This window comes from Acomys minous, assembly GCF_964271855.1.
Source record: "Acomys minous genome assembly, chromosome: 6".
In the NCBI taxonomy this organism is placed as follows: domain Eukaryota; kingdom Metazoa; phylum Chordata; class Mammalia; order Rodentia; family Muridae; genus Acomys; species Acomys minous.
Genome location: NC_140487.1, coordinates 73,402,622 through 73,427,212, shown reverse-complemented (window position 1 = coordinate 73,427,212; position 24,591 = coordinate 73,402,622). Strand labels below are relative to the sequence as shown.

Below are 24,591 nucleotides of genomic sequence, written 5' to 3'. Positions count from 1 at the left end.
GTCAGTGCCATTACCACGAGATGCTTCACACAGGGAATTCCAGTGACTCATCCTAAGCAAGCAGCAGACTGAGGCTTCACCCTCTTCACCAGGCACCTCTTTCAGCCTCCTCTGGTGTCAGCTCTGCTAATCCATCATGTATGACATCACTCCTAGTGATCTCTTCTGTTTTAGCAGTCTCTTCCCTCCTTGTCTCTTTCTCTTCCTCTTTCCCTTATTCTCTTCCCTTCTCCCCTACCCCAGCCCCCCACCCTACCCCCACCCCACAAAATTCTGTGAAATGTTCATCCCTGCTGTGTCTGGGCCATGTGGTCTCCAGAGTTAGCTTCCTGACCTGTCCTATATTACACCCCTCAGAGCATTTTGAAGACAGTGGGCTTTAGGAAACCCAGTGAGTTAAAGGATCTCCACCTTGGTTTTTCAGGACTCTGTTCTTATTCCTAGATTTTCCTTCACAACCTAAATTAATGCTCATACTTTATTTTCTTCAGATTCTTTTTAAAATGAGTGAGTGAAGCTTGTCTCCATCCTTTACCAGGCAGTAAGTGGGGTGTGTTCCGCTTGTTTTTCAGGGCAGCCTTTGGCAAAGAGTCTGAAGTTCTGATCGGAAACCTTGGCGACAAGCTCATCCCTCCACAAGATATCCTCCGTGATGTCAGTGACCTCAAGGCCTTGGCCAACATGCATGAAAGCCTGGAATGGCTGGCGGGACGAACGAAGTCAGCCTTCTCCAACCTCTCTACCTCCCAGAGTAAGTGCCTAGGAGGGCGGCAACTGCTGAACGGTTGCAGAGCTAGTCTGAGTGTTTCTCTTTGGAACATGCGTGTGTATTAGGTGTGTCTGTCACCTAGTGGAGCAGATCGTCAGAGCCATGTTTGAATTTTGTTCTCCTGCATCTCTCTTACTTTGAGGTTCTCGGGGAAAACTCATCTCAGCTTCCCTCTGTGGGGTACAGGGAACCAGAAAAGGCTCATCTCACAGGCTTCACACCAAATCTGAGGATTACACTGTGTAAGATGGAAATCCTGGTCTCAAGAACAGAAAGCAGTTCCTTTTGTCTTCCTTCCAGAAATGTCTCTTAGAGCCTGAGTGCATGGCTACATTCTTTCTCTAACTAGATAAAAGCTAATAAAAAAATACCTAAAAAGAGAACAATAGAAGTGATTGAAATAGAAAATAGATATAATAAGGACGACAATTATTCAGAAAAAAGGAGAAATCTGAGAGATAACAGTTATAGATTTTTAGGATATTAAGAATTAGGGTATGAAATGAAAATGAGAATGCTTTTTATATCAAGGGCCGGTGCTTCAAAGAAAAACAATTAGAAAACCTTAAGGCATATAAACTTTAATTACTATAGATTAAATGCATTTTATAAAGATTTATGTATATGTGTTTTTCCTGTATTTGTGTATATTTATTCTCTCTCTGTCTCTCTGTCTCTGTCTGTCTCTCTGTCTCTCTGTCTCTCTCTCTCTGTCTCTCTCTCTCTGTCTCTCTCTCTCTCTGTGTGTGTGTTTGTCTGTCTGTGTGTGTGTGTGTGTGAGAGAGAGAGAGAGAGAGAAAGAGACAGACAGACAGACAGACAGACAGACAGACAGACAGACAGACAGACCAGTGCCTATGGAGGCCAAAGAAGGTATGGAGTCCCCTGGACTGGCTTATAGGTGGCTATGAGTCCCTATGGAGGTGCTGAAAACAGAACCCAGGCTCTCTGAAGAGCAGCAAGTGCTGGGCCTTCACTATTGCCACTAATAAATGCCTTTCTAAAAGTAGCAATGAAAGTGTATGCATGCTGTAAAGTACAGACTGAGGAAAACTAGTGTGGATAAAGAAGAAAGCAAGTCTGGGTGTGTGAGTTGAGGGATAGGACAGAATAAGGAAAAGCAAGCTCAGGAAAAGAGCAGTGAGATCGTCTTTGTCGTATTAGGGCTGGCAATCAGATGATCGTTAGGAGGAAATGGCCCGTGTTTATCATGACTGTAAACTTTGGAGCCACTTATTTATTATCAGTGTCCTTTGAGAAGTTATTATTTTTCAAGTAAGCACAATTGCCGCCTAGAGATGGAAAGGAGTGGATGAAATTCCCATCCCCACAGCTGATGCAGAGCACGAGGGGGCGGGGACAATAGAGGCAGTGTGCTGGTAAGAGTCGTGTGTGCTTTAACTTTTTCTTAACAGTTTTTACTACTTTTTACTTGTACTTTTATTTAAAATATTTCTTGTCTGACTATGAAATTACACATGTTCTTTCTCAGAAGTCTGTACAGATAGAAATTGTGCCAGTTAGGGGTAGTTTGGGCATGGTATTACTTTGAGCAGTCTGCACAAAGAGCTGTCTGTGAAAGGCCACTCGAGATTTACAATTCCACAATCACAGTTCTGTCACAAGCAGCCACTGAAATCATCCCCTTTCTCTCCCAGACCCACTCTGTTCTTCCTCTCTCTCTAAAAAGCTAGAGCTAATTTTTTCTTTGATAACTACACATAGCTCTGAAAAGGGACCAGGTGCCTCTTTTCCTGCTTTCTTTTAGCTCCTGTGAATGCAGGTTTATTCTGCAGTGATGTTTTGGTGGCATATATTGGAGGAGTGTATATGTATGTATATTATATGTATATAGATTATACCTAACATTTTATAATACATTTTTTATTTCAAGTGGCACAACATGCCACATTTGTAGTCTGTCCATTCTCAAAAGGGTTTCACACGACTCAACAGTTTGTAACCTCTAAAGCTAGCTGCTGAGTGATTCAGACAGCCTAAGCTAACTTGGCATCGACTGTTTTCTAAAGGAAAAAGATGCTCTCCAAGTTACACTTAACTTTGTAATTGCTCAATTTAGCTGTTGTGTTCATGTCACTGAGAGTACCCAGTGGAGGCGATGTCTAATTCATGTCTTTAATCATCTCTGTTATTCTGACAAAGATATCTTCTGCTACGCCCATTAGTGCTGTGCCTCGCGTACTCAGTTCCATTTTACAATACAAGTTGCATGCTCTCGGTTCCTCTCAGAGTGATTATTCCACCCAGTGAGTGATTTAACTAACTGTCAGCATTTTTAAATCAGTTCAAAACCCAAGTGAACTGTAATCGCTACTTCTGGTGTCTCTGCTAAAATAAAGCCCTCAAGCAGGCCTAGTGTATCTTGCTAACAGCCAACCCTGTTCATCCCCACTTGCCAGCTCTGTGATTTCCCAAAGAGGATGCCTGCCCACTGATGTTTGTCATTTGAACAAAGACTATTCTGTTAATGGTCCATGTCACGTGACTCTGCAACAGTAATAAAGGACAGCTCTTTATTACTGTTTTGAACAGTGGCGCAAAGGATTACAACATCTTGAGTGCCCGCAGACCAAGTCACTAGATGACATGAAGGTGATGCCTAGCAAGATGGGGAAAAATAAGGCTCATTTCTTGTACCACACACTAGTAACTGTTTGCTATGCTGTATGTCACGATGCATCAAACTTATATTACAGCCATAATGGACTAGAGACAGCTGGCATAAAGCCCTTTTCCTAGTAAACGTGTCTTCAGTCAAGGACAGCAGGATCCTCACCCACCTGAAGCACAGCATGGCCTCCTGAGCAGAGTATCACCTATTGGTGGCAAAGTGGGCTTGGTCACACACTGTCCAGGAGATAAGAGTGAGTGGCATTTCCAAGGTTAATTTTTTCCTAGTTCCTTTAATATTTTCCTGTCACTCTGTCTCCTCCCCTTTTCTAGATGCTGACTGTGGAGAACATTGCTTTTGCTTTTGGGCTTCTGCAGTCCTTAGTTGCTGTCTCCTGAGGTCGTTCTCCCCCAGCCTTCACTCCTCCTGCTCCCCTCAAGATTCTTGCAGCTGGGGAATAGAAAGATAACGCATTAATTCAGAGAGCTTCTCAGGCAGAGGACCTGACTTTGGTTCCCAGCACCCAGATCAAACAGCTCACATCCATCTTCCTGTAACTCCAGCTCCAGGGCATCCTACATCTTCTTCTGTCCCGTGTGTGTGTGTGTGTGTGTGTGTGTGTGTGTGTTGTGTGTCTGCACCCATGAGTGTGGCACTGCGTGTGTGTAGAGGTCGGAGGACACCTGGCAGCAGTCAGCTCTCTTCTTCCACCATGTGAGTTCAGGTGACCTATGACAGGAGACTGAGCAGGGCCTGCTGAGCCGGGTATTCATGGCCGAGGTTTGTGTGTCTATCTCACCATCAGTCACTGTCTCTAGTAATCAGCATTGTGCTCTAAGTGCCTGTAAGCTCAGCCTCGTTAGATCCAGACGTGTGCGACACGTGGTGTTGTGTTCTCTTTCTGTGCCTGGCTTGTTTCATTCTGTGCGCTGATCTCCAACATCAGCCACAGGGTTGCAAATGGCAACTTTTAAATGTCTAAATAGTGTTTCACAGGTATGGTGTGAGTGCATGCGTGTGTGTGGTTTTCTTGTTCACCCATCGGCTGGTGGATATTGGGACATTCTGTGAACATGAAGACATCTCTTTATCTTAGTAACCTCACTGTGTCTGGGCCTCTGCCCACCAAGTTCTTTGCTAGTTCTAGTTTTAATTTTGTGAAGATTTTCTCTGCTGTTTTTCAAAATAATTTTACTAATTTCCAGTCTCCTCAACAGTTTGTAAAGCTTCCTTCTCCTTTCCGTTTCTTTGCCAGCATTTGCTAGCTTTCATGCTTTTGGTGACAGCCACTTTTCTGGACTGATGGGATCTGTCTCCCTGTGGTTTGCTTTGCGTTGCCTTGATGACTTGAGATTTTTTTAAACTTTTTTCATGTACCTGTTAGCAACTGGTATGTGTTCTTGGAAGAACTATCTATTTAGGTATGTTGTATACACCCCTTATTGGATGTGTGGTTTGTCTCATTCCATAGGTTGTCTGCCCACTCTATTGGTTATTGGCTTTGCAGATGCTTTTTAGGTTAAGTTCTGTGCAATGCCAGTTGTCTGGTTTTGGCTTGTTTTCCTGTCTTCTGGGGTCTTTTCCAGAGGTCCTTGTCTGTCCTGATGTTCTGAAGCATTTCTTCTGTTTCCTTCTGACAATTCCATATCTTCCTTTCAGTTAAGTCTTTCATATTAGAGTTTGCCTTGGGACTGATGGGAGAGGAGTGGTTAGTGTCAGCCTTCTGTGTGCCGCTGTGCGTTTCTCCACACCGTTTGTTGAAAAGCCTCCTTTCTGCAGTGTGCTCACCATCGTTGGAAGTCAGCTGACTGGGAACGCATGAGTTTCTTTCTCCGTATGCATGTGTTGGTTTAAAAGTGTAGAACACACAGAAGTGAAGAAGACTCCAGGGCGATTGCTTTCTCACAGAGGCCCTGAATTCCATCTTGGATTTTGTTCAAATCTCTAGGACTAAGGTTCTAGAACCTCTTCAGTTGCATACTGCACTATGCTACCTAAGGCTATATGCTTAGTCCCTTATTCCTGTGTGTGTTCCTTTCAAAAATTCAGTACTCAATATTTTCTCTTTAAAATACTTCTAAAAGGCTAAAAATACTGTTCATTCAGTAGAGTATGTGCCTAGCATGCACAAAAAACCAGGTTCAACCCCCAGCACCCCTTAAAACAGGGATTGTAACACTGGAGCTGTAATCCCAAAATTCAGGAGGTAGAGGCAGGAGGGTCAGAAGTTCAAGGTCATCACCAGTTGATTAGTTTTGATCATCATTTTCCTCTTACACCTTAACAAAATGTCTGTGCCTTAGGTACATGGGGTTACTGCATATATCTCTTGAAATTCCTCTGAGTTGTATCAATAGCAATGTGTCGCCTTTGTTTTGTGTTACAAACATTTTTTAATGAGATACTCTGTCTTGTTATGCTATGTAATATATTCTAGATACTGTACTGTGCCACCCTAGCTACTAGCATGCATGGCTATTTAAGTTAACGTGTAATTTCCTCTCTCTACCACTTCATCGTGGGTTCATTCTGTTGAGTGTTGTGGTGGCTCCTCATGCCACCCACTAAAGAATGCTTCTAACAGTAGCTGCCCATGCACTCTGCTCCCTCAAATGTCCAAGTGCTTGTCTCGAAGCCTGGACTGCTCTTTGAACTGTTTAGCCCCCAAGTCACATATGTTCCCCAACAGAGATGTACGTATGTTTTGGTCCCTGCATTTTCTAAACTGGCTTTTCTGTTAATGTTTATAGATGCTAACAGGGAAGGGGTGAGTGATCACATAATCTCAGGAAATCTCATGGTGGAGCACCTTGAGTATGCCTCTGTACCCTAAGTCTATAGGTTTTTAATGTGCTGACCAGGCTGCAACAGCACTTGAGTTTATCAGACATATTTCTCATAGGGATCATCTCATTGCAAAGATGCTCACGGGCGTTTTTCCATGAACCAGCTTCTCGGCCTCACAGTTCAGTTTTAGAGTACTGTGATTTGCTTAGTGGCTTCTGTCTTTCACATCAACATCAGGCAACGATGTCCCACTGTTACAGGGACTTTTTATTATTATTCATGAAAATTTTGTACAACTCCAGGTGATTTCTCTTGTAATCTAATTATTTCACTATTCCGTTGTTGTTTGTTATGTTGGAGTCAGCCAATATAAACTGGCCCACATTTCCTCTGCTTTCTTGAGATCTAAGTTCCCCTACTGACTCTTTTTCATTCTTCATATTTATCTCACAGTCATCAAAGAGTCCATCATAGGCGATAGAGCTCCTAAGTCAACCTTTATGAAATTAAAGAGAACAGTTCGTATTTTCAGACTTCTATTTTCAAAGACCGGTAAAAGAAAGGGACCTCCAACCCCCTCCATATGATCACAGCCTATCAGGTCTCGTCTAGATAGCCTGCTTCCCCTTCCTCTGAGTGCCACCAGGCCTCCCCACCGAGGAGAAGTGGTCAAATAGGGAGCACCAGAGTTCCTGTCAGAGCCAGTCCATGCTCTTCACACAGCCATGGAGAATGAGCTGTCCACTGGCTAGATCTGAATGGGGATCTAGGTTTGCTGTATGGATTGTCCTTGGTTGGGACAGCAGTTTGTGCAGGACCCCTGGGTCCAGATCCACCAGCCTTGATGGTGTTCTTGTAGGGTTCCTGGAACCTCTGGGCCCTTCTATCTCCCCATTCTTCCATACCACTCTCACCTGGAATCCCAATAGCGAGTCCCAGCATCTGTCCCGATCCCCTGCTAAACGAAGACTCTCAAAGGACATCCGTGTTGGTCTAGTATCTAATTATAAGTGAGTATATATACCATGTGTACCTCTCTGGGTCTGAGTTAACTTACTCGGACTCTATCTGGGACTGAACTGTGGGAGGTAAAGTGCCAACATCTGGATCTGCTGGCCCAGGGGAGAATCCAGGAAAAGAGGTGGATCTGACCTCAGACCACCCCACCAGTCCACAGGAAGACCCAGGGTTCAGTGTCCACCATCCTGCCAATCAGACAGTATATGGTCAGTGCCACCATCTTGAATCTCTCTCATCTATTTTTTAATAGCCACTAATCAAGGTTGAGAACCACTGACCTAGCACTCCATAACATTTCTTCCTCCATTTCTATAGCTCCATGTATATAAGAAACATTTGACAGGAAGTTTGCTGGTTCTATTCTCAGAAGCATGGTGTTTACATGATCTCACATTGCAGACAGGAGCACCAGCCAGAGATAAGATACTTGCCTGCATAACAAGAGTTGGCACAGTGACTTACTTTGACTTAGTTATTAGCCTGACTGTTGCCCAAAATGGTTAAAAATTAAACTGTTCTTTTTATACTTCTGAAGGTAGTAGATGAGAACAGGAAGACTTCTCTTAACACAAAAGACTGTAGTTGCCAAACCTATTGAATGAATATAGAATCAGTTACCAGCCAACTATGTCATTGAAAGTGTAGATAGAAATAGTGCAGGTGGCTAACGACACCTGTATGTCCACATGGCTATGTGGCATACAAGGACACGTTCCTGTGTTGCCTACTGTGTGCTTCAACACTCTCTAAAGTGGAACTTGGATTCTTTCGTGCAAGAACTCACCATCTTGGTCTTTTTGAGCCCTGGTGGTAAGCAAAAGTGAGATGCAAATCTCGCAGCTACTCTTCTGCTGTGGCACAAATGAGAATCTACGTGTCCCATGGGATATTGTCCCATGTCAGCTTTGCTTTTGCTAAACCACTAGGCCAGCGTTCTCCTTGTCCTAATTGCCTCTGATTCTTTTTAATTAGAACTCTCTGTGTGGTGATTCCTTTCCAGCTTCAGTATTTACAAGTTCCAAATATTTGTACACTGTTGTCGGACATCCCGCCTCCATCTGCCTGAGCATGCCCCGGCGTGTTGAATCTCTTTAATCGTCTTTCTGTTTGTAGGTTTCCTAGTCCCTTCATCATTTTCTGGTGCTAGTAGCTGTCATCTTCACAAGTGAATCCATTTATGTCTCCATTCCTATCGTTCTTATTTTATTGGTGATACTTTCCAGAGTCGTTGTTTAATTTCACGGTCATGCTGTTTATTAAGAAAATTAAATTACCAAAAAAAATAAAAAAATAAAAAAGAAAATTAAATTACCATTAATGGTATATTTCCTTCACAAGTTTCCCACCCACTGACCACCACTGAGCTTGTTTGGGGCTTTTCTGATCAACATTGCTTACACTTCTGTATAAGTTTTTCTTTCATTAAAATAGCATCCAAATGTACTGCCGTGTTATACCCAACTTCACAACTAATTATGTTTGTTGAGACAAAAACATGAACTGAAAATGTTTGCTTTTTTTCTCTTAATTGCACTGTGCTGGTTCTTATAAACTCATTGAAACATACAAGAAAGGCGCAGTATGGATGCTGTTGTGGTCACAGTGTTGGTTCTGAGGACACTGACTGATGATATCAGGAATGCAGATGATGCTTTCCCTGGATGTCATAAAAAGTGCCAACTGCCTGGGCTCCTGTCCACTTCTCATTGATATGTGCTATGACTGTGGATTAATATCAAACCTCAGGGGGAGCCTGGGGGATCCCCATGTTCCTTCTTGTTTTGAGCAATCCTAAATGCTGATGCATATGGGCTTCTCCCCTTCTGAGACATTCCTACTATGAGTGGCTCCCAAATTATGTTTACTTTTCCCTCTCCCTGCACAGCTTCTTTGTAATTAATGTCTAGAATGCGTCCATCTCTTCCTCTTTGTCCTGAATACCTAAGCCAGTTCCTGTCATCTGTCTGATGATGTTTTGTAATGCTCTTTGTCTTACGCCAAGTCCTGACTGGGGAGCAGAACCTCCTCCCACTGTGTAAGGAGACAGTTATCAATTGCAGAGCTAGAGGAGCCTAGTGCTGTGGGCGTTCCAATGTAATTACGAAGTTCTAAGTATCTGCCCATAAAGAATTATGTGGCTATTTCTTTGAAACTGCCAACATTTGTATCCATAAGGGAAATACTTTATTAAAATATGATAATATCGTGGATGCTTAAGTGTGGTGGCTGGGAGCTTCCAGCTAAATGATTGTGTCTGCAAACAAAACTATAAAATGGAAACAGGAAGAATAAATACAAATGAAAATCTCTGGCAAAGATGGGAGGCAGAAGTTGGAAAATAAAAGAGTTCTAAGATGGCAAGCTGAAATTGCAGGGCCAGCCTAAGGAGAAGATGTGAATTCTCTGGGGCTGAGCTGCCACCCCGCAGAATAAGGAGGAGGGATGGCTACTGTGGTAGGACAGTTTAAACAATAAATGTAAAGGGACCAATTTGGCTGCCAAATGTTACAGTGAGGAGCAGCAAAAGACAACTTAAAGGCACTCGTACTCTTACATCTTGGCTCCTATCAATGACTTAGGTGCTTTGAAACTTGAGATAAGCCCAAGAACCAGTTGAATTCGTAATGTAATGAACTCCACTAGAGAAAGGAATGCCTTTTTAATTTTTTTCACCTTTAACACAAAGTTCAGCTGTGCTAGAAAATGTAGTGGGTGAAGAGAGAAGAATCTTTACAGGGAATTCCAGACATGGAGTCGGGGAGGATTAGTGGTTTCACTCAAGAAAGCTCCATCACTGGATAGGATTGAATTTAGAAAAATACCCTAAATTTAAACAGGATGTGTTTCAGAAAGCTTATGTATTCATCAATAGCACACCCAGATCCTTTCCTAGACTGCCAGAGGGGGGTGTGTGTGAATGTGTACGTATGTAACAGCCCAAAGGACAGCATGATGACGTTGGCGGCGCTTCGCAGTTAGAGTGCACTTCATAGTCTCAAAGACCTTTCGAGACATTGATTCTTAGCTGCACATCCCTGCCTCAAGCTGTATTTGACAGGCCAACATTTATTCTTTTAGTTTAACAAAATATGATCAGGGAGCACAGAAATTTGGCCATTTGCCCAAGGTCAAAAGGGGAGAAAAAAAACATGATGATATCTAGACTAAATCTGTTCTCAAAGTGTAACAGGATGTCCTGTGATAAGGGTACTCAGAACCCAGGCCAGCTTGCCTCCGTTTCCCACATAAACAAACAGGGCCAAACTGTGCTGTGTCTGTGGCCTGCTGGATGGTGTCGTGCACTCTAAAAGGAAGAGAATCTTTACCTATCAGGAAAGTGGGATAGAGGGGAGGACATCCTACTGGGACTGTAGGTGAGAGAAGTATGAGAGAATGGGGAAATGGAAGGATCCAGAGGGTCCTAGAAACCTACAAGTAGAAAATTATGATGGGTGGATCTGGGCCCAGGGGTTCTGCTCAAACTATGGCACCAGTCAAGGACTATACTTGCAGTAAACACCGAACCCCTACCCAGATCTAGCCAATGGACAGGACATTCTCCACAGTTGAGTGGAGAGTGGGGACTGACTTTCACATGAACTCTGGTGCTCATATTTGACCACGTCCCCTGGATGAGGAGACCCAGTGGCACTCAGAGGAAGGATAGCAGGCTACCAAGAAGAGACTTGATACCCTATGAGCATATACAGGGGGAGGAGGTCCCCCTCAGTCACAGTCATAGGGGAGGGGAGTTAGGGGGAAAGCGGGAGGGAGGGAGGAATGGGAGGATACAAGGGATGGGATAACTATTGAGATGTAATATGAATGAATTAATAAAAAATAAAAGTAAATTTAAAAAAGGAAAAAGAAAGAAAGAATGGGAGGAAGCGGCCTTGGTATCCCCTGCTGTGGTTGGCCCTTCCCCCAGAGGACCTGATTTGAAAGACTTTATCATGTGTTCAAGTTCCTTTTATTGTCTTAAATCCAACAGTATAATTTATGTTATAAATTATGCAGAAAATGTAAAAGACCTCCATGTTCAAATGAGGGAAAGGAAGATGTCAGGTGTGAATCTCCAAGGCACTGTGTTGCTTGTTAATAGCGATTAATGCTGGGTACTAACGTCTTTAAACTCTGGTTGTTGAATTCTGAGTGGATTTGACTGAGTTTTTACCTAACAACTTAATTCAATTTTTATGAAAAGAAGAATAATGGGGACTTTTCTATAAAGCTGATGAAAAACCCAAGTGCCTCATAGAAACCCAGACTATCTGATCTGATCCTTGAGAAAAGCAAAAACCTGCAAATGTCAGAAAGATGCTACACGCCAGAAAAGCCCCTTTGGACAAATTCATCTAAAGAAGGTGCTATTTGTAGGTGACTTTTCTAGCAAGTCTGTCTAAAGCTTCTTCTGCAGATAAAAATTCAATAACCTTTCACTGTGGATGTGCCACAATTATCACTCATTTAAAAACAGTCCCTCTAATAGAGCATTTTATCACACCGGACAGTCTCTGCATTGTTCATTATTTAGTGTTTGCTAAGCTGATGGCTCTTCCACTGCACTTTCCTTATCTCTGCTTCTTCAGAATTGGATTTTATATTTCTAAACCAGCCAGATATGACAAGTCATTTTCTTTCCTCTTGTCTTTTAAAAAAAATACGCAAACTTGATTTCTTTTTTTTTTCCAACAATCACCACTTAGAGATTAAAGTTATTGGAAGTGTCTGTATTAACTCGCATTGGGACATACAGTGAAGGACTGCTGCATTTTAATTGCAGTTGGGGTTTTCCCCTCTTCTTTTTTATCCTCTTTATTTTCCAGCGAGTGCATAGTCTGCACCTCTTTGGACCCCCACATCCCTCCCTTGCTGCTAAAACCCGCAGTGTGTGTGTGGGGGGGGTAAGGAATAAGGTATTGCAGTCTGGTGTGCATAGAAGACATGGCAAGGGAGGTATTATCAGAATTACTATATTATGGAGCCTCACGTGGTGGCGATAAGCAACGTAAGTGGATCTCACTGTAAACAGACTGTCTCCAGATGAGAAAATTCCTGAAAGGAAGATGATAAAGTCATTAGCCTGACAACCAAGAAGGGATGCCGGTTCCAACACCATTTCCTCCATGCCTACCTCATTACTGAGAACGTTAGCTGGCTTCATTCTGAGAAATTATACCATTGATGGTTCTGGGAGGGTTGTTTTTAATGCAGCCATATATGTTACCTAACTCTGAGCCAGACCTGGAACACATACTTTTACGTGTTTGTCTTCTAGTCAGAATTTTGTCCTGGGCTCTTTCTAGTTCAAGCCAAATACCTTCTTCTCTAGTGTGAGCCCCAGTACAGTGAGTCAGAATAAAATGGCCATATCTTCCTCCAGTGGGAGCTGTCTCCTGGTCCTGCAAGATAGTCTCTCACATTTATTAGAGAAAAAAAAATAGAATTGTTTGGTGGCAGGTATATTCATACAGTGAAATGCTCTCAAAAAAAAAACTGAGAAAAAAATCCACATTTTACTTTCAAGGTTTATATATTTTATGAACAAAATAAAAACGACTTTGTAGTCTCCCCTCCTACAATGATAATAAGAACTTTGGGACTTGGCTTTATAAGAAAAATATATGCTCAAACTATATTCAGAGGCAGGAAGTGCTTAGAGCTTCCTTCTAGTGTGCTTCCGGAAGGAGGTGCAGCTAAAACTCCACCATTATATAGCATTTGGTGAAAGGCATCACAACCCCAATTAACACATTCGCTCAGGCCAACAGCCTTTTACATTCTCATGGAAACCTTAGAAATGTGCTGGAGAAACGCCCGCATGAGAGTTCTGCATATGTCACTGTGTCAGCCTCTCTGGAAAGCAGAGCATGGGTCACCCACAGACAGATGGCTACCACAAGTGTCACCATTGGCCAGAACCACCTCCTCCTAACTGCTCTCACTTGCACAACATTTTCCTAAGCACCACGCTCTGATGTTCTCCCACTGACCCAGCACAACCATGGACTTGCATTCGGGTACCAGCATAGCCCAGCAGATGACCTGGACGAAGTCCCTAACATTACTGAAAGTGTCATTTACATTTTAAAGCCCTGGTAGGATTGCTTGAAGGATCTAGCCAGCTAATGTATGCAGGACACCTGTTCCAGCACCTAGCCAACAGTGAACTTCAGTAAACAGAAATCTCTGGCTTCTGCTTCCTGCCTAAGCTTTTCTCCTCCAGCTCGTTTTAGCTCTGACTTTCCCACAGCATGGCCAGTGTGTACCCACAGTGTCTTGATGAGAGGCGCCCCAGTCTGTGTCCTGCTCTGTGTCTCTTATCCTCCCCACTGACTGCTGAGCCATTCTGCTTCCTGACTTGACTTCACCGTCAAGGGAACTTTGATGTATTGCATTTAAACTTAGACTGTTGAGCTCTTAACTTTAACAACTTTCCAAATTCCACGTAGCCTAGGAACTCAGTCGGGCAAGGGCAGATTGTATTTATTCATAAGCATAATAAGGGGAGCTTGATGGTCAACCCCTAGTTCTCATAACTTCTCTGTAATCTTTAGTTTCAGTCTATTAAACCATATGGAACTGAAGAAGCTGCTGTATTCTTTAACAAGAAAATAATAGGCCATCTATTTCCAGAGCCTCTGGTTGCTCTAGAGCACTGAGCCTTTAACATCAAGGATTTTTTTTCATATATACTAAATAATAGTGTTTATATATCCCCATGTCTATATGTTCCATGCAGCTTTCCTGACCTGTAGCCTATAGGATCAATTGCTTGGTTCATAATTAGTGGAGTTTGTATAGGCACACATTCAAGTAAAATCAGGGGGTATTCCTCCTCTTCTTCCTCCTGACATCTGTCCTTTTAAAACGAATAATTATTTTTTGTTTCCTCTTGTAATAAAAATTAAAATAAAAGCTCCTGAATAATTCCTTAGTTTTTTCAATTCTAAGAAATTCAACGTCCAAACTGGACTCGGCGGACAGTTCAGCCCCAGAGTCCCGGGTTCAGCTCAGTGCGCAGTGAGGTGGAGATGCTGGCTCAACTCAGCAAGTAATTCTGCCCGAGGCACTAGCTCAGCTCAGCCACAGCTCCCCTGCTGTGACACATGCTGGGCGGAGTGCTCAGTTCCACCTGAGGTGCCAGCTCAGCTCAGCCACAGCTCCCCTGCTGTGACGCAGGCTGGGTGGAGCACTCAGTTCCACCCGAGGTGCTAGCTAAGCTCAGCGAGCAGTTCAGCCCAAGATACTAACTCAGCTCAGCGGGCAGTTCTGGGGCGCTGTCGCAGGCTGAGGTCAGTACGCAGATTCGGCCCAGAGTCCCTAGCTGGACTTGCCGGGTAGATTGGGCCCAGAGACTCTAGCTGAGCTTTGCACACAGGCTCAGTGGCCCTAATACTCTGGCTGGACTCTCCACGCAGTTTAGGCCAGGAGTCCCGGGCTGAATTCAGCACGCAGTGTGGGTCCAGAGTCCCTGGCTGAGCTCGGTGCACAATTCCGCCCGCGAGACTCAGGTGGAGCGCGGCATGCAGTTTGGGGCCAGAGTCCCTAACTGTGCTTGGCAGACAGATTGGGCCCAGAGACTCTAGCTGAGCTTTTGGCACAGTCCCGGCTCTAAAACTCTGGTTGGGCACAGTGCGCAGTTTGAATCCAGAATTCCTGGCTGAGCTTGGTGGACGGTTCGGGCCCTAAGTCTATAACTGACCACAGTACGCACTTTGGACCAAAAGCCCCTGGCAGAGCTTGGTGCACAGTCCCATCTCAAAAATTCTGGCTGGACTCTGCGTGCAATTTGGGGCCAGAGTCCTAGGGGAGCTCAGTGCGCAGATTGGGCTCAGATTCCCTACCTGAGCTTGACAGTTCGGGCCCTGAGAATCTACCTGAGCTCGGCGCGTAGTTCGGGCCCACTGTCCCTGGCTGGACTTGGTAGGGGACCCAGAAGGCTGTGAATACTTTGGCCTGACCCAATGCTCATTCAGAGACCCAGAACGATTGCAGGACCCACAATACAGGGGAGCTGAGGATCACTGGCTGTGAGAGTCCAAAACGACAAGGCTAGCCTCCTGCCATCCACACCAGTGAAGCATCAGAGCTTCCAGCCTACGGAAATCATGAGAAAACAAGTGAATCTGTTGTCAGACTCCCTCCACCCAACTCTAGAAGCTTCCCAACAAAAACAGAGACGGCAAGATGTCTAAAGGACAGCATAAAATCATACACAAAAAAACACAAAACAACATGGCTTCTCCAGTTTCCAGCTATCCCAAAGAAAACAACCCAGAGAACTCAAATACAATGGAACTACAAGAAAATGACCTCAAATCCTTAGTAATGAGGATGATAATGGAGGAAACAAATAGAATTAGTAATCAAATGCAGGAAGATGCAGCCAAACAGGTGAGGGACATAAAAGAAGCACATAGAGAAGAACTGGAAAAAATTCAGGAAAATGCAAACAACCACATGAAAGAAATCAATAAAATGGTTCAAGCGCTGAAGACCTATAAAGAGGCAATGGAAGAAACTCAGGAATATACAAACAATCAGATGAAAGAAATCAAAAAATCAGTTCAAGATCTGAAGATGAAAATGGATTCAATGATCAACACAGAGACAGAAGAAAAATGAGAACGTGAGACCTCAAAGAAGAAGGCGAGCAACACAGAGGTGAGCTTTTCTAACAGAATCCAAGAGATGGAAGAACGAATCTCAAGTCTAGAAGATACAATAACAGATCTTGAAGCAACCATTGAAGAAAATGCCAAATCTGGAAAACTCCTGACACAAAACATCCAAGAAATTAAAGACACCATAAAAAGAAGAAATCTGAGGATAATAGGCATTGAAGAAAGAGAAGATATCAGACTCCAAGGCCCAGAAACTATTCTCAACAAAATCATAGAAGAAAATTTCCCCAATCTAAAGAAAGAGATGCCTATAAACATACAAGAGGCCTACAGAACACCAAATAGAATTGACCAGAAAAGAAAAACTGCCGGTCACATAATAATCAAAACACAAAACATACAGAACAAAGAAAAATGTTAAAAGCTGCAAGGGAAAAGGGCCAAATAACATTTAATGGCAAACCTATCAGAATTACACCCGACTTCTCAGCAGAGACCATAAAAGCCAGAAGAGCCTGGGCAGAGATCCTGCAAACCCTAAGAGACCACAGATGCTAGGCCAGACTACTTTACTCAGCAAAACTATCAATAACCATTGATGGAGAAAACAAAATATTCCATGACCAAAACAAATTCAAACAGTACCTATCCACAAATCCAGCTTTACAGAAGGTACTAGAAGGAAAACTCCATCCCAAAGGGTCAAGCTACAACCAAAACTCCACAGGAAATAGATAACTATCCCATGGCAAAAAGACACCTACACAAACACTCGACTGAAAACAACATCAAAATTAAGACTCTTAACAGTCACTGGTCATTAATATCTCTCAACATCAATGGTCTCATCTCCAATAAAAAGACACAGACTAACTGAATGGGTGCATAAACAAGATCCAACATTCTTTTGCATTCAAGAAACACATCTCACCCATAATGATAGGCATTACCTCAGGGTAAAAGGTTGGAAAAAATATTCCAAGCAAATGGTCACATGAAGCAAGCAGGTGTAGCCATTTTAATATTGAACAAAATAGACTTTCAGCCAAAATTAATCAAAAGGGATGCGGAAGGACACTTCATACTCATCAAAGGTAAAGTCAACCAAGATGACATCACAATTCTGAACATCTATGCTCCCAGTACAAGGGCACCCACATTTGTAAAAGATCTGCTAAAAAGACTTAGACCACACATCGATCTCCACACAATAAGAGTGGGAGACTTCAACACCCCACTCTCACTGAAGGATAAGTCATTGAGACAGAAACTATGCCGAGAAATAACACCATTAACCAATGCCATGGGTCAAATGGATCTAACAGATATCTATAGAACCTTTCACCCAAACAAGAAAGAATATACCTTCCTCTTTGCACCCCATGGAACCTTCTCCAAAATTGATCACATCATAGATCACAAAGCAAGCCTCAACAGATACAAGAGGATTGAAATAATACCTTGTATCCTATCAGATCATCATGGGCTTAGACTGCAATTCAACAACAACAGAAATAACAAAAAGCCTACACGTACGTGGAAACTAAACAACTTTTGCTAAATGACACCTGGGTCAGGGAAGAAATAAAGAAATCAAGGAGTTTCTGAAATTCAATGAAAATGAAGGAACAACATACCCAAATTTGTGGGATACATTGAAAGCAGTGCTAAGAGGAAAATTCATAGCACTAAGTGCCTTTAAAAAGAAATTGAAAACATCACACATAAGCATCTTAACAACACAACTGGAAGCCCTAGGAAAAAAAAAGAAGCAGAAACACCCAAAAGGAGTAGACGTCTGGAAATAATCAAACTCAGGGCTGAAATTAACAAATTAGAAACTAAGAAAACAGTTCAAGAGCTGGTTCTTTGAGAAAATCAACAAGATAGACAGACCATTAGCCAAACTAACTAAAAGGCAGAGAGACAGTATTGAAATCAACAAAATCAGAAATGAAAAGGGAGACATAACAACAGACACTGAAGAAATACAAAGAATCATAAGATCCTACTTTGAAGGCATATATGCCACAAAATTTGAAAATCTAAGGGAAATGGACGATTTTCTTGATCAATTTCACTTGCCAAAGTTGAGTGAAGAACAGATAAACAAGCTAAATAGTCCCATTTCCCCTACAGAAATAGAAACAATCATTAATAGTCTCCCAACCAAAAAAAGGCCAGGGCCAGATGGTTTCAGTGCAGAATTCTACCAGACCTTCAAGGGCGAGCTAATACCGATACTCTTCAAGCTACTCCAAAAGATAGAAATGGATGGAACATTACCAAATTCATTCTATGAGGCCGTATTCACATTGCTACCTAAACCTCACAAAGACTCAACAAAGAAAGAGAATTTCAGACCGATTTCTATTATGAACGCCGATGTAAAAATACTAAATAAAATACTTGCAAAACGAATACAGGAACACATCAAAGATATCATTCATCATGACCAAGTAGGCTTCATTCCAGGCATTCAGGGATGGTTTAATATACAGAAATCCATCCATGTAATCCACCATATAAACAAACTGAAAATGAAAAACCATCTCTTTTAGATGCAGAGAAAGCATTTGATAAAATCCAACACCCATTCATGTTTAAGGTCTTAGAGAAATCGGGGATACAACGTACATTCCTCAACATAATAAAGGCTATATACAGCAAGCCAATAGCCAAAATCAAAGTAAACGGTGAGATACTCAAGGAAATTCCTCTAAAGCGGGAACAAGGCAAGGCTGCCCACTCTCTCCATATCTCTTCAATATAGTACTCGAAGTTCTAGCCAGAGCAATAAGAAAACAAAAGGAGATCAAGGGTATCCAAATGGGAAAGGAGGAAGTCAAATTATCCCTATTTGCAGATGATATGATAGTGTACATAAGTGACCTTCAAAATCCCACCAGAGAACTCCTACAGCTGATAAACACCTTCAGCAAATTGGCTGGATACAGAATTAACGCAAAAAAGTCTGTAGCCTTCCTATACACAAATGACAAGCTTGCAGAGGAAGAAATTAGGAAAGCCACACCCTTGCATTAGCCACAAGCAACATAAAATATTTAGGAGTTACTCTAACTAAGCAAGTGATGGACTTGTTTGAAAAAAATTTCAAAACTCTGAAGAAAGAGATTGAAGATGACATGAGAAGATGGAATGATCTTCCTTGCTCATGGATCGGGAGAATTAACATAGTAAAAATGGCCATCCTATCAAAAGCAATCTACAGATTCAATGCAATCCCTATCAAAATACCTACACAATTTTTTAAAGACATTGAAAGTTCAATTCTGAACTTCATATGGAAAAAACAAAAAAACCCAGAATAGCTAAAACAATCTTGTACAATAAAAGGTGCTCCAGAGGAATCCCCATACCTGATCTCAAACTGTACTATAAAGCAATAGTAATAAAAACAGCATGGTACTGGCACAGCAACAGGCTGGTTGATCAGTGGAATCAAATTGAAGACCCAGATATGAATCCACACACATATGGTCACTTGATTTTTGACAAAGAAGCCAAACCCATTCAATGGAAAAAGGATAGCATCTTCAACAAATGGTGCTGGTCTAACTGGATGTCTATGTGTAAAAAAATGCAACTGGACCCATATTTGTCACCTTGCACAAAACTCAAATCCAAGTGGATTAAAGACCTCAACATAAAACCAGAGACACTGAATCACTTAGAAGAAAAAGTGGGGAAGAGCCTGGAACACATAGGCACAGGAGACAACTTCCTGAACAGAACACCAACAGCCCAGGCCTTAATGTCAGCAATTAATAAATGGGACCTCATGAGGCTGAGAAGCTTCTGTAAGGCAGGAGACACTGTCAAGAGAACAAAACAACAGCCTACAGACTAGGAAAAGATCTTCACCAACTCTACATCTGACAAAGGTCTAATATCCAAAATATATAAAGAACTCAAGAAATTAAACACCACCAAACCAAATAACCCAATTGAGAAATGGAGCTTGGAACTAAACAGAGAATTCTCAACAGAGGAATATCAAATGGCTGAGAAACACTTAAAGAAGTGCTCAGCCTCCTTAGTCATCAGGGAAATGCAAATCATAACAACTCTGAGATTCCATCTTACACCCATCAGAATGGCTAAGATCAAAAATTCAAGTGACACCACATGCTGGCAAGGATGTGGGGAGAGAGGAACACTTTTTCATTGCTGATGGGAATGCAAACTAGTACAGCTACTTTGGAAATCTATCTGGTGCTATCTTAGAAAACTGGGAATAGGGCTTCCTCAAAACCCAGCTATTCCACTCCTTGGAATATACCCAGAAGATGCTCCAGCACACAACAAGAAAATTTGCTCAACCATGTTCATAGCAGCCTTATTCATAATAGCCAGATCATGGAAACAGCCTAAGTGTCCCTCAGTAGAAGAATGGATAAATGGATTGAGCTAGAAATGATTATAATGAGTGAGTTAACCCAGAAGCAGAAAGACTTAAATGGTATATACTCACTTATATCTGCATACTAGGCCAAGGGACATGTCCCATGAAAGCCTTCACTTACCAGGAAACTGGGACAGAGGGAAGGACATCCTATTGGGACTCTAGATGAGAGAAGCATGGGAGAATAGCAAAGTAGAAGGATCCAGAGGGTCCTAGAAACCTACAAGAAGAACATTATGATAGGCAGATTTGGGCCCAGGGGTCCTGCTCAAACTAAGGCACCAGCCAAGGACAATACAGGCGGTAAACCTTAAACCCCTACCCAGATCTAGCCAATGGACAGAACATTCTCCACAGTTGAGTGGAGAGTGGGGTATGACTTTCACACATACTCTGGTGCCTCATATTTGACCATGTCCCCTGGAGGGGGAGACCTGGTGGCACTCAGAGGAAGGATAGCAGGTTACCAAGAAGAGACTTGATACCCTATGACCATATACAGGGAGAGGAAATCCCCCTCAGGAACAGTCATAGCGGAGGGGAATAAGGGGAAAATGGGAGGATACAAGGGATGGGATAACCATTGAGATGTAACAAGAATAAATTTTAAAAAATTTTTAAAAATAAAAAAAGAAAGAAATTCAATGTTTACAATTAAAATTTAAGCTTCCTGTTCTATTATCAGTATGGACCGTCCACACCTAAGAATATGTGAAACAACACATTGGATCATAAGAAGAAAATATGATATTATTTATTCATATATGCTTTTGAAAACTAAAACAAAAATTATATTGCTTATTTCAATATTAGAAATGGCATAGGGTCTTCATTTGGGCCATATATCAAGTGCTATTAATAAAGTGTCTTGAGAGAGAAAAAAATAAAGATTCCACAATGGTTGGCTAACCATGATATCCTTTGCTTGTTGTTGTTGTTGTTGTTGTTGTTGTTGTTTCCTTTTCAGCATTTTGGAAAACTGTCTATTTTCTGTTGGATATTTAGTTGTTTGTTTCTTTTATTGGTTGGTTGGCTGGCTGGCTTTGAGAGTATAATACAGTTATTTCATTTTTCCCTTACCTTCTTCCCTCCAAACCTTCCTATATAACCCTCCTTTCTCTCCTTCAAGTTCATGACTTCTTTTTCCACTAATTATTATTGTATACATATATATATTATAAACATATATATTCCTATATATAACCTGTTGAGTCTATATAATGTGACTTGTACATATGTTTTCAGGGCCCTGAACAGCCAATTGATGTGATGTCCCTGCAGAAAGCTAGGTCACTGCTCGCAGCTTTCCTTTCTGTTCTTTGTGTAGGGTTGAGGCCTTGTGGGCTTTTCTCTCTCCAGTTTGGGATGTTCACTAGTGTCATTCGTGTTCTTCTCGACATTGTGTGGTCAAGTTTATGTGTGTAGCTTCTGAGGCTTCTAGAAGACACATTATCATTGCAAACTCCTTAATCTCCGGCCCTAACAGCCTTTCTGTGCCCTCTTTCACAATGTTCCCTGAACCTTAGGTACAGGAGTGTTTGCAAATGTTGGATCTCTAGTTATTACTAAATTCACTTTCACAAAAATGGCTTAAAGGGGAAAGCATAGGAGGGCTCCCTGTGAGTCTGTTAAGTATCTGCCCTGTAATAACAGCCTAATCAACTGTCTGAAAATTGGCCAAGAACTTACATGAGTCAAAAGTATTACCTGAAATATGGATTTTTATCTAAAATCCTTAATATGATCCTTGCTTACCCTGACTTTTTTCATGCCTTGAGCTATTGGCTAGTGTGATTTAAAGCTCCCATGATTGGAAAAATATTTAAGAACTGCATTTGTCCCATCTTTTGTTTGTCTGAAACTGATTTCTTTTTACATTATATTAAAGGAATTTATTCATAACATAATAAATATGCATAAATTGTAAATGACTAAATCTATACATACTAGTGATTTGAATTTTGAAATTACTTTTGTTAGACTATGTAGTGAAAGGACTTCAGAGCTGCTAAGGACAGCACTACCATTCCTTTCTTTTCTTTCCTTCTTTTTTCTTTTTTTCTCCCAGGAAGGATCTCTCTACATAGCCCTGGCTGTCCTGGAGCTCACTCTATAGACTGGCCCTGAACTCACAGAGAGCCTCTTCCTCTTCCTCCTGAGCACTGGGTATAGAGGTCCTGAGGGTCTGCTCCATCATGCCCAGCACTGCCATTGCTTCTGATGCTTGCATTGTTTGGGGATTTTACTACATGAGCTCTGGGAATTGTCTCAGAAAATACGACATCATTAGAAAATAACTTCAGTGAGTGGAAGAGGACAGGGAGGAAAGGATGAATCCACAGGAAAGCAGAAGTAGTAGGCATCCTTTCTGCATGTAGTCATTGCAGAGTGAAGCATGGCATGGCCAAAACTAACAAAGAAATGTCCTTGGACTGTAAAGAAACCCAGGGTTTGGGTTGTTTATCTGTGAAGCAAATATTTACCAGAGTTCAGTGAGCTGCCAGCCACTCTTCATCTCCAAAGATCCTTAGACAGCTCAGTCCAGCTGGTACCCCAGCTGGGGGTTCCCTTGTCCAGGAAAACAGATCCATTCCTCAACTGCTGCAAAGGAGGAAAAACTCAGGGAAATTCCATGAAGGCAAAGGCAGAAACTTGGATCCCTGAGCCCAGGTTCTGGGATTTGTCCACCCTGACTTCATCCACCAGGCCTTGGGAGAGTCAAGAGACAGGGAAACACTGCTTCCTAGTAGGACGCTGTAAAGAATTGACTGTGTATGTTCTTCTACTCCACTAAGATATAGTCAGTCAGACCCACACAGAAAATGTGCTTTCTCTTCATTTCCTTTGTTTTGTTTTTGTTTTTTGTTTTTCATAGCAGAGTTTCTCTGTGTGACAGCTCTGACATTTCCTTATTTTTATAAAAAGAAATACATTTTTGAACTGATAGTACAGTACACTTGTTTTTTTCTCCCAGTGTGAAGATTAAGGAGAGTAAAATGGATTATTAAAATGACACTTCTTTTTAGGGTTTCTTGGTGCTGTGCTCAAACTGGTCTTCATATACTTGATCTAGAATTAAGTGTTTTCAGGATTGTGGAATTTCCCTGAAGCCAAAGGTCTCCATGCTTTCTTCACTAGATGTTAATTTGTAGCCTGTCTTATTGTAAGGACTGCTCATGGGGCTCTTTCCTAGTTAGCTGTCTTATTTTTTTTAATTTTTATTTTAAATAGCAGAACAATTTTATGTACCATTAAAAGTCTGAGTGACCCTGAACAGATTGAAGAGGACAGGCTGAATACTAACAGGCCAGTAACAATATACATTCTAGACATTTTCAGATAAATATGCATTGACTTAAATCATCTACCATAGCTTTCAAGTCCTTAATTTTAAATAATTGTAGTCTTTAGTTAACTCCTGGTAGTAAAAGACAACTTAAACTAAATTAGCATTTTCTTATATGGGTCTCAAGAGTTCAAGGTATTCTGGATTTTACATTAATATGTCAAGAATCCTCAATGTTAACAAGGTATTTTCTGTGACCTCTACTTGCATGATTTTCCTGTATATGCTAACCCTCTCCTAAGACTTCACACACATCATGGAACAGCAGAAGTCTCAGGAGCATATGCTGGCTTCAGCAGACTGCACAGAACACCTGAAGAGTTGAGAAGTATATCCATTCTGTGTATTTGGAAAGCCTGGAAACAAGAGTAGTGCAAGGTAGATATTTAGCTAGGATTAATTAAGGACCAATTACCTGCATTTTAATCCATTCGGTTCCCTGCTTTATGAATAGAAATAGACATGTAAGCTACCTGCCAAACAAGCCACCGTTGCCAGATTGTTCCAGCTATTTCTCTTCCTCACCAGCACTTCACATCCACTTATATTGTAAGCCAATGGCCTCAGGCAGCACTGAGGGCCAACCTGGGTGTATTCCATGGGACCTACTAGCATCGCTGGTGATCTTGATGGTAACAAGGCCGTTATGAATGTCACTGTGTGCAATAAGCAGCTTATGTCGTTACCGCATCAGAACTGGCCCACTGTGTGCTCTTGCTTCCATTTGCACACTTGACTCCAAATGAACCTTTTTCTGGTTCTCTCAGAATCCACCATTACTTTGTTCTCCTCACATACTAAGACTAACAGTAACGAGTATAGCATAGGAAGGCTCTTTTCTAGTTATCCCTTTATCTCTGTTAAGAGTTTCTGCTAGGACTGAGTAGTGTGATTATCTTTAAGTTCCCACTTTAAGTCATTCAATTTCATTATTTGGTACAGTCTATTTGATTATATTTCTGCTTTTCCTCTGGGGATTCTATT

At 41.8% G+C, this 24,591-nt stretch overlaps 1 protein-coding gene across 1 annotated transcript in view; it reads left to right on the top strand.

The window, feature by feature from the left end:
* The window catches only part of EXOC4 (exocyst complex component 4), a 739,217-nt gene that overhangs the window by 611,515 nt on the left and 103,111 nt on the right, over positions 1–24,591 (top strand). The window contains exon 14 of the mRNA XM_084787371.1: positions 573–751. Coding sequence (XP_084643497.1) covers positions 573–751 — 179 coding nt within the window. The remainder of the gene's footprint in view (positions 1–572; positions 752–24,591) is intronic.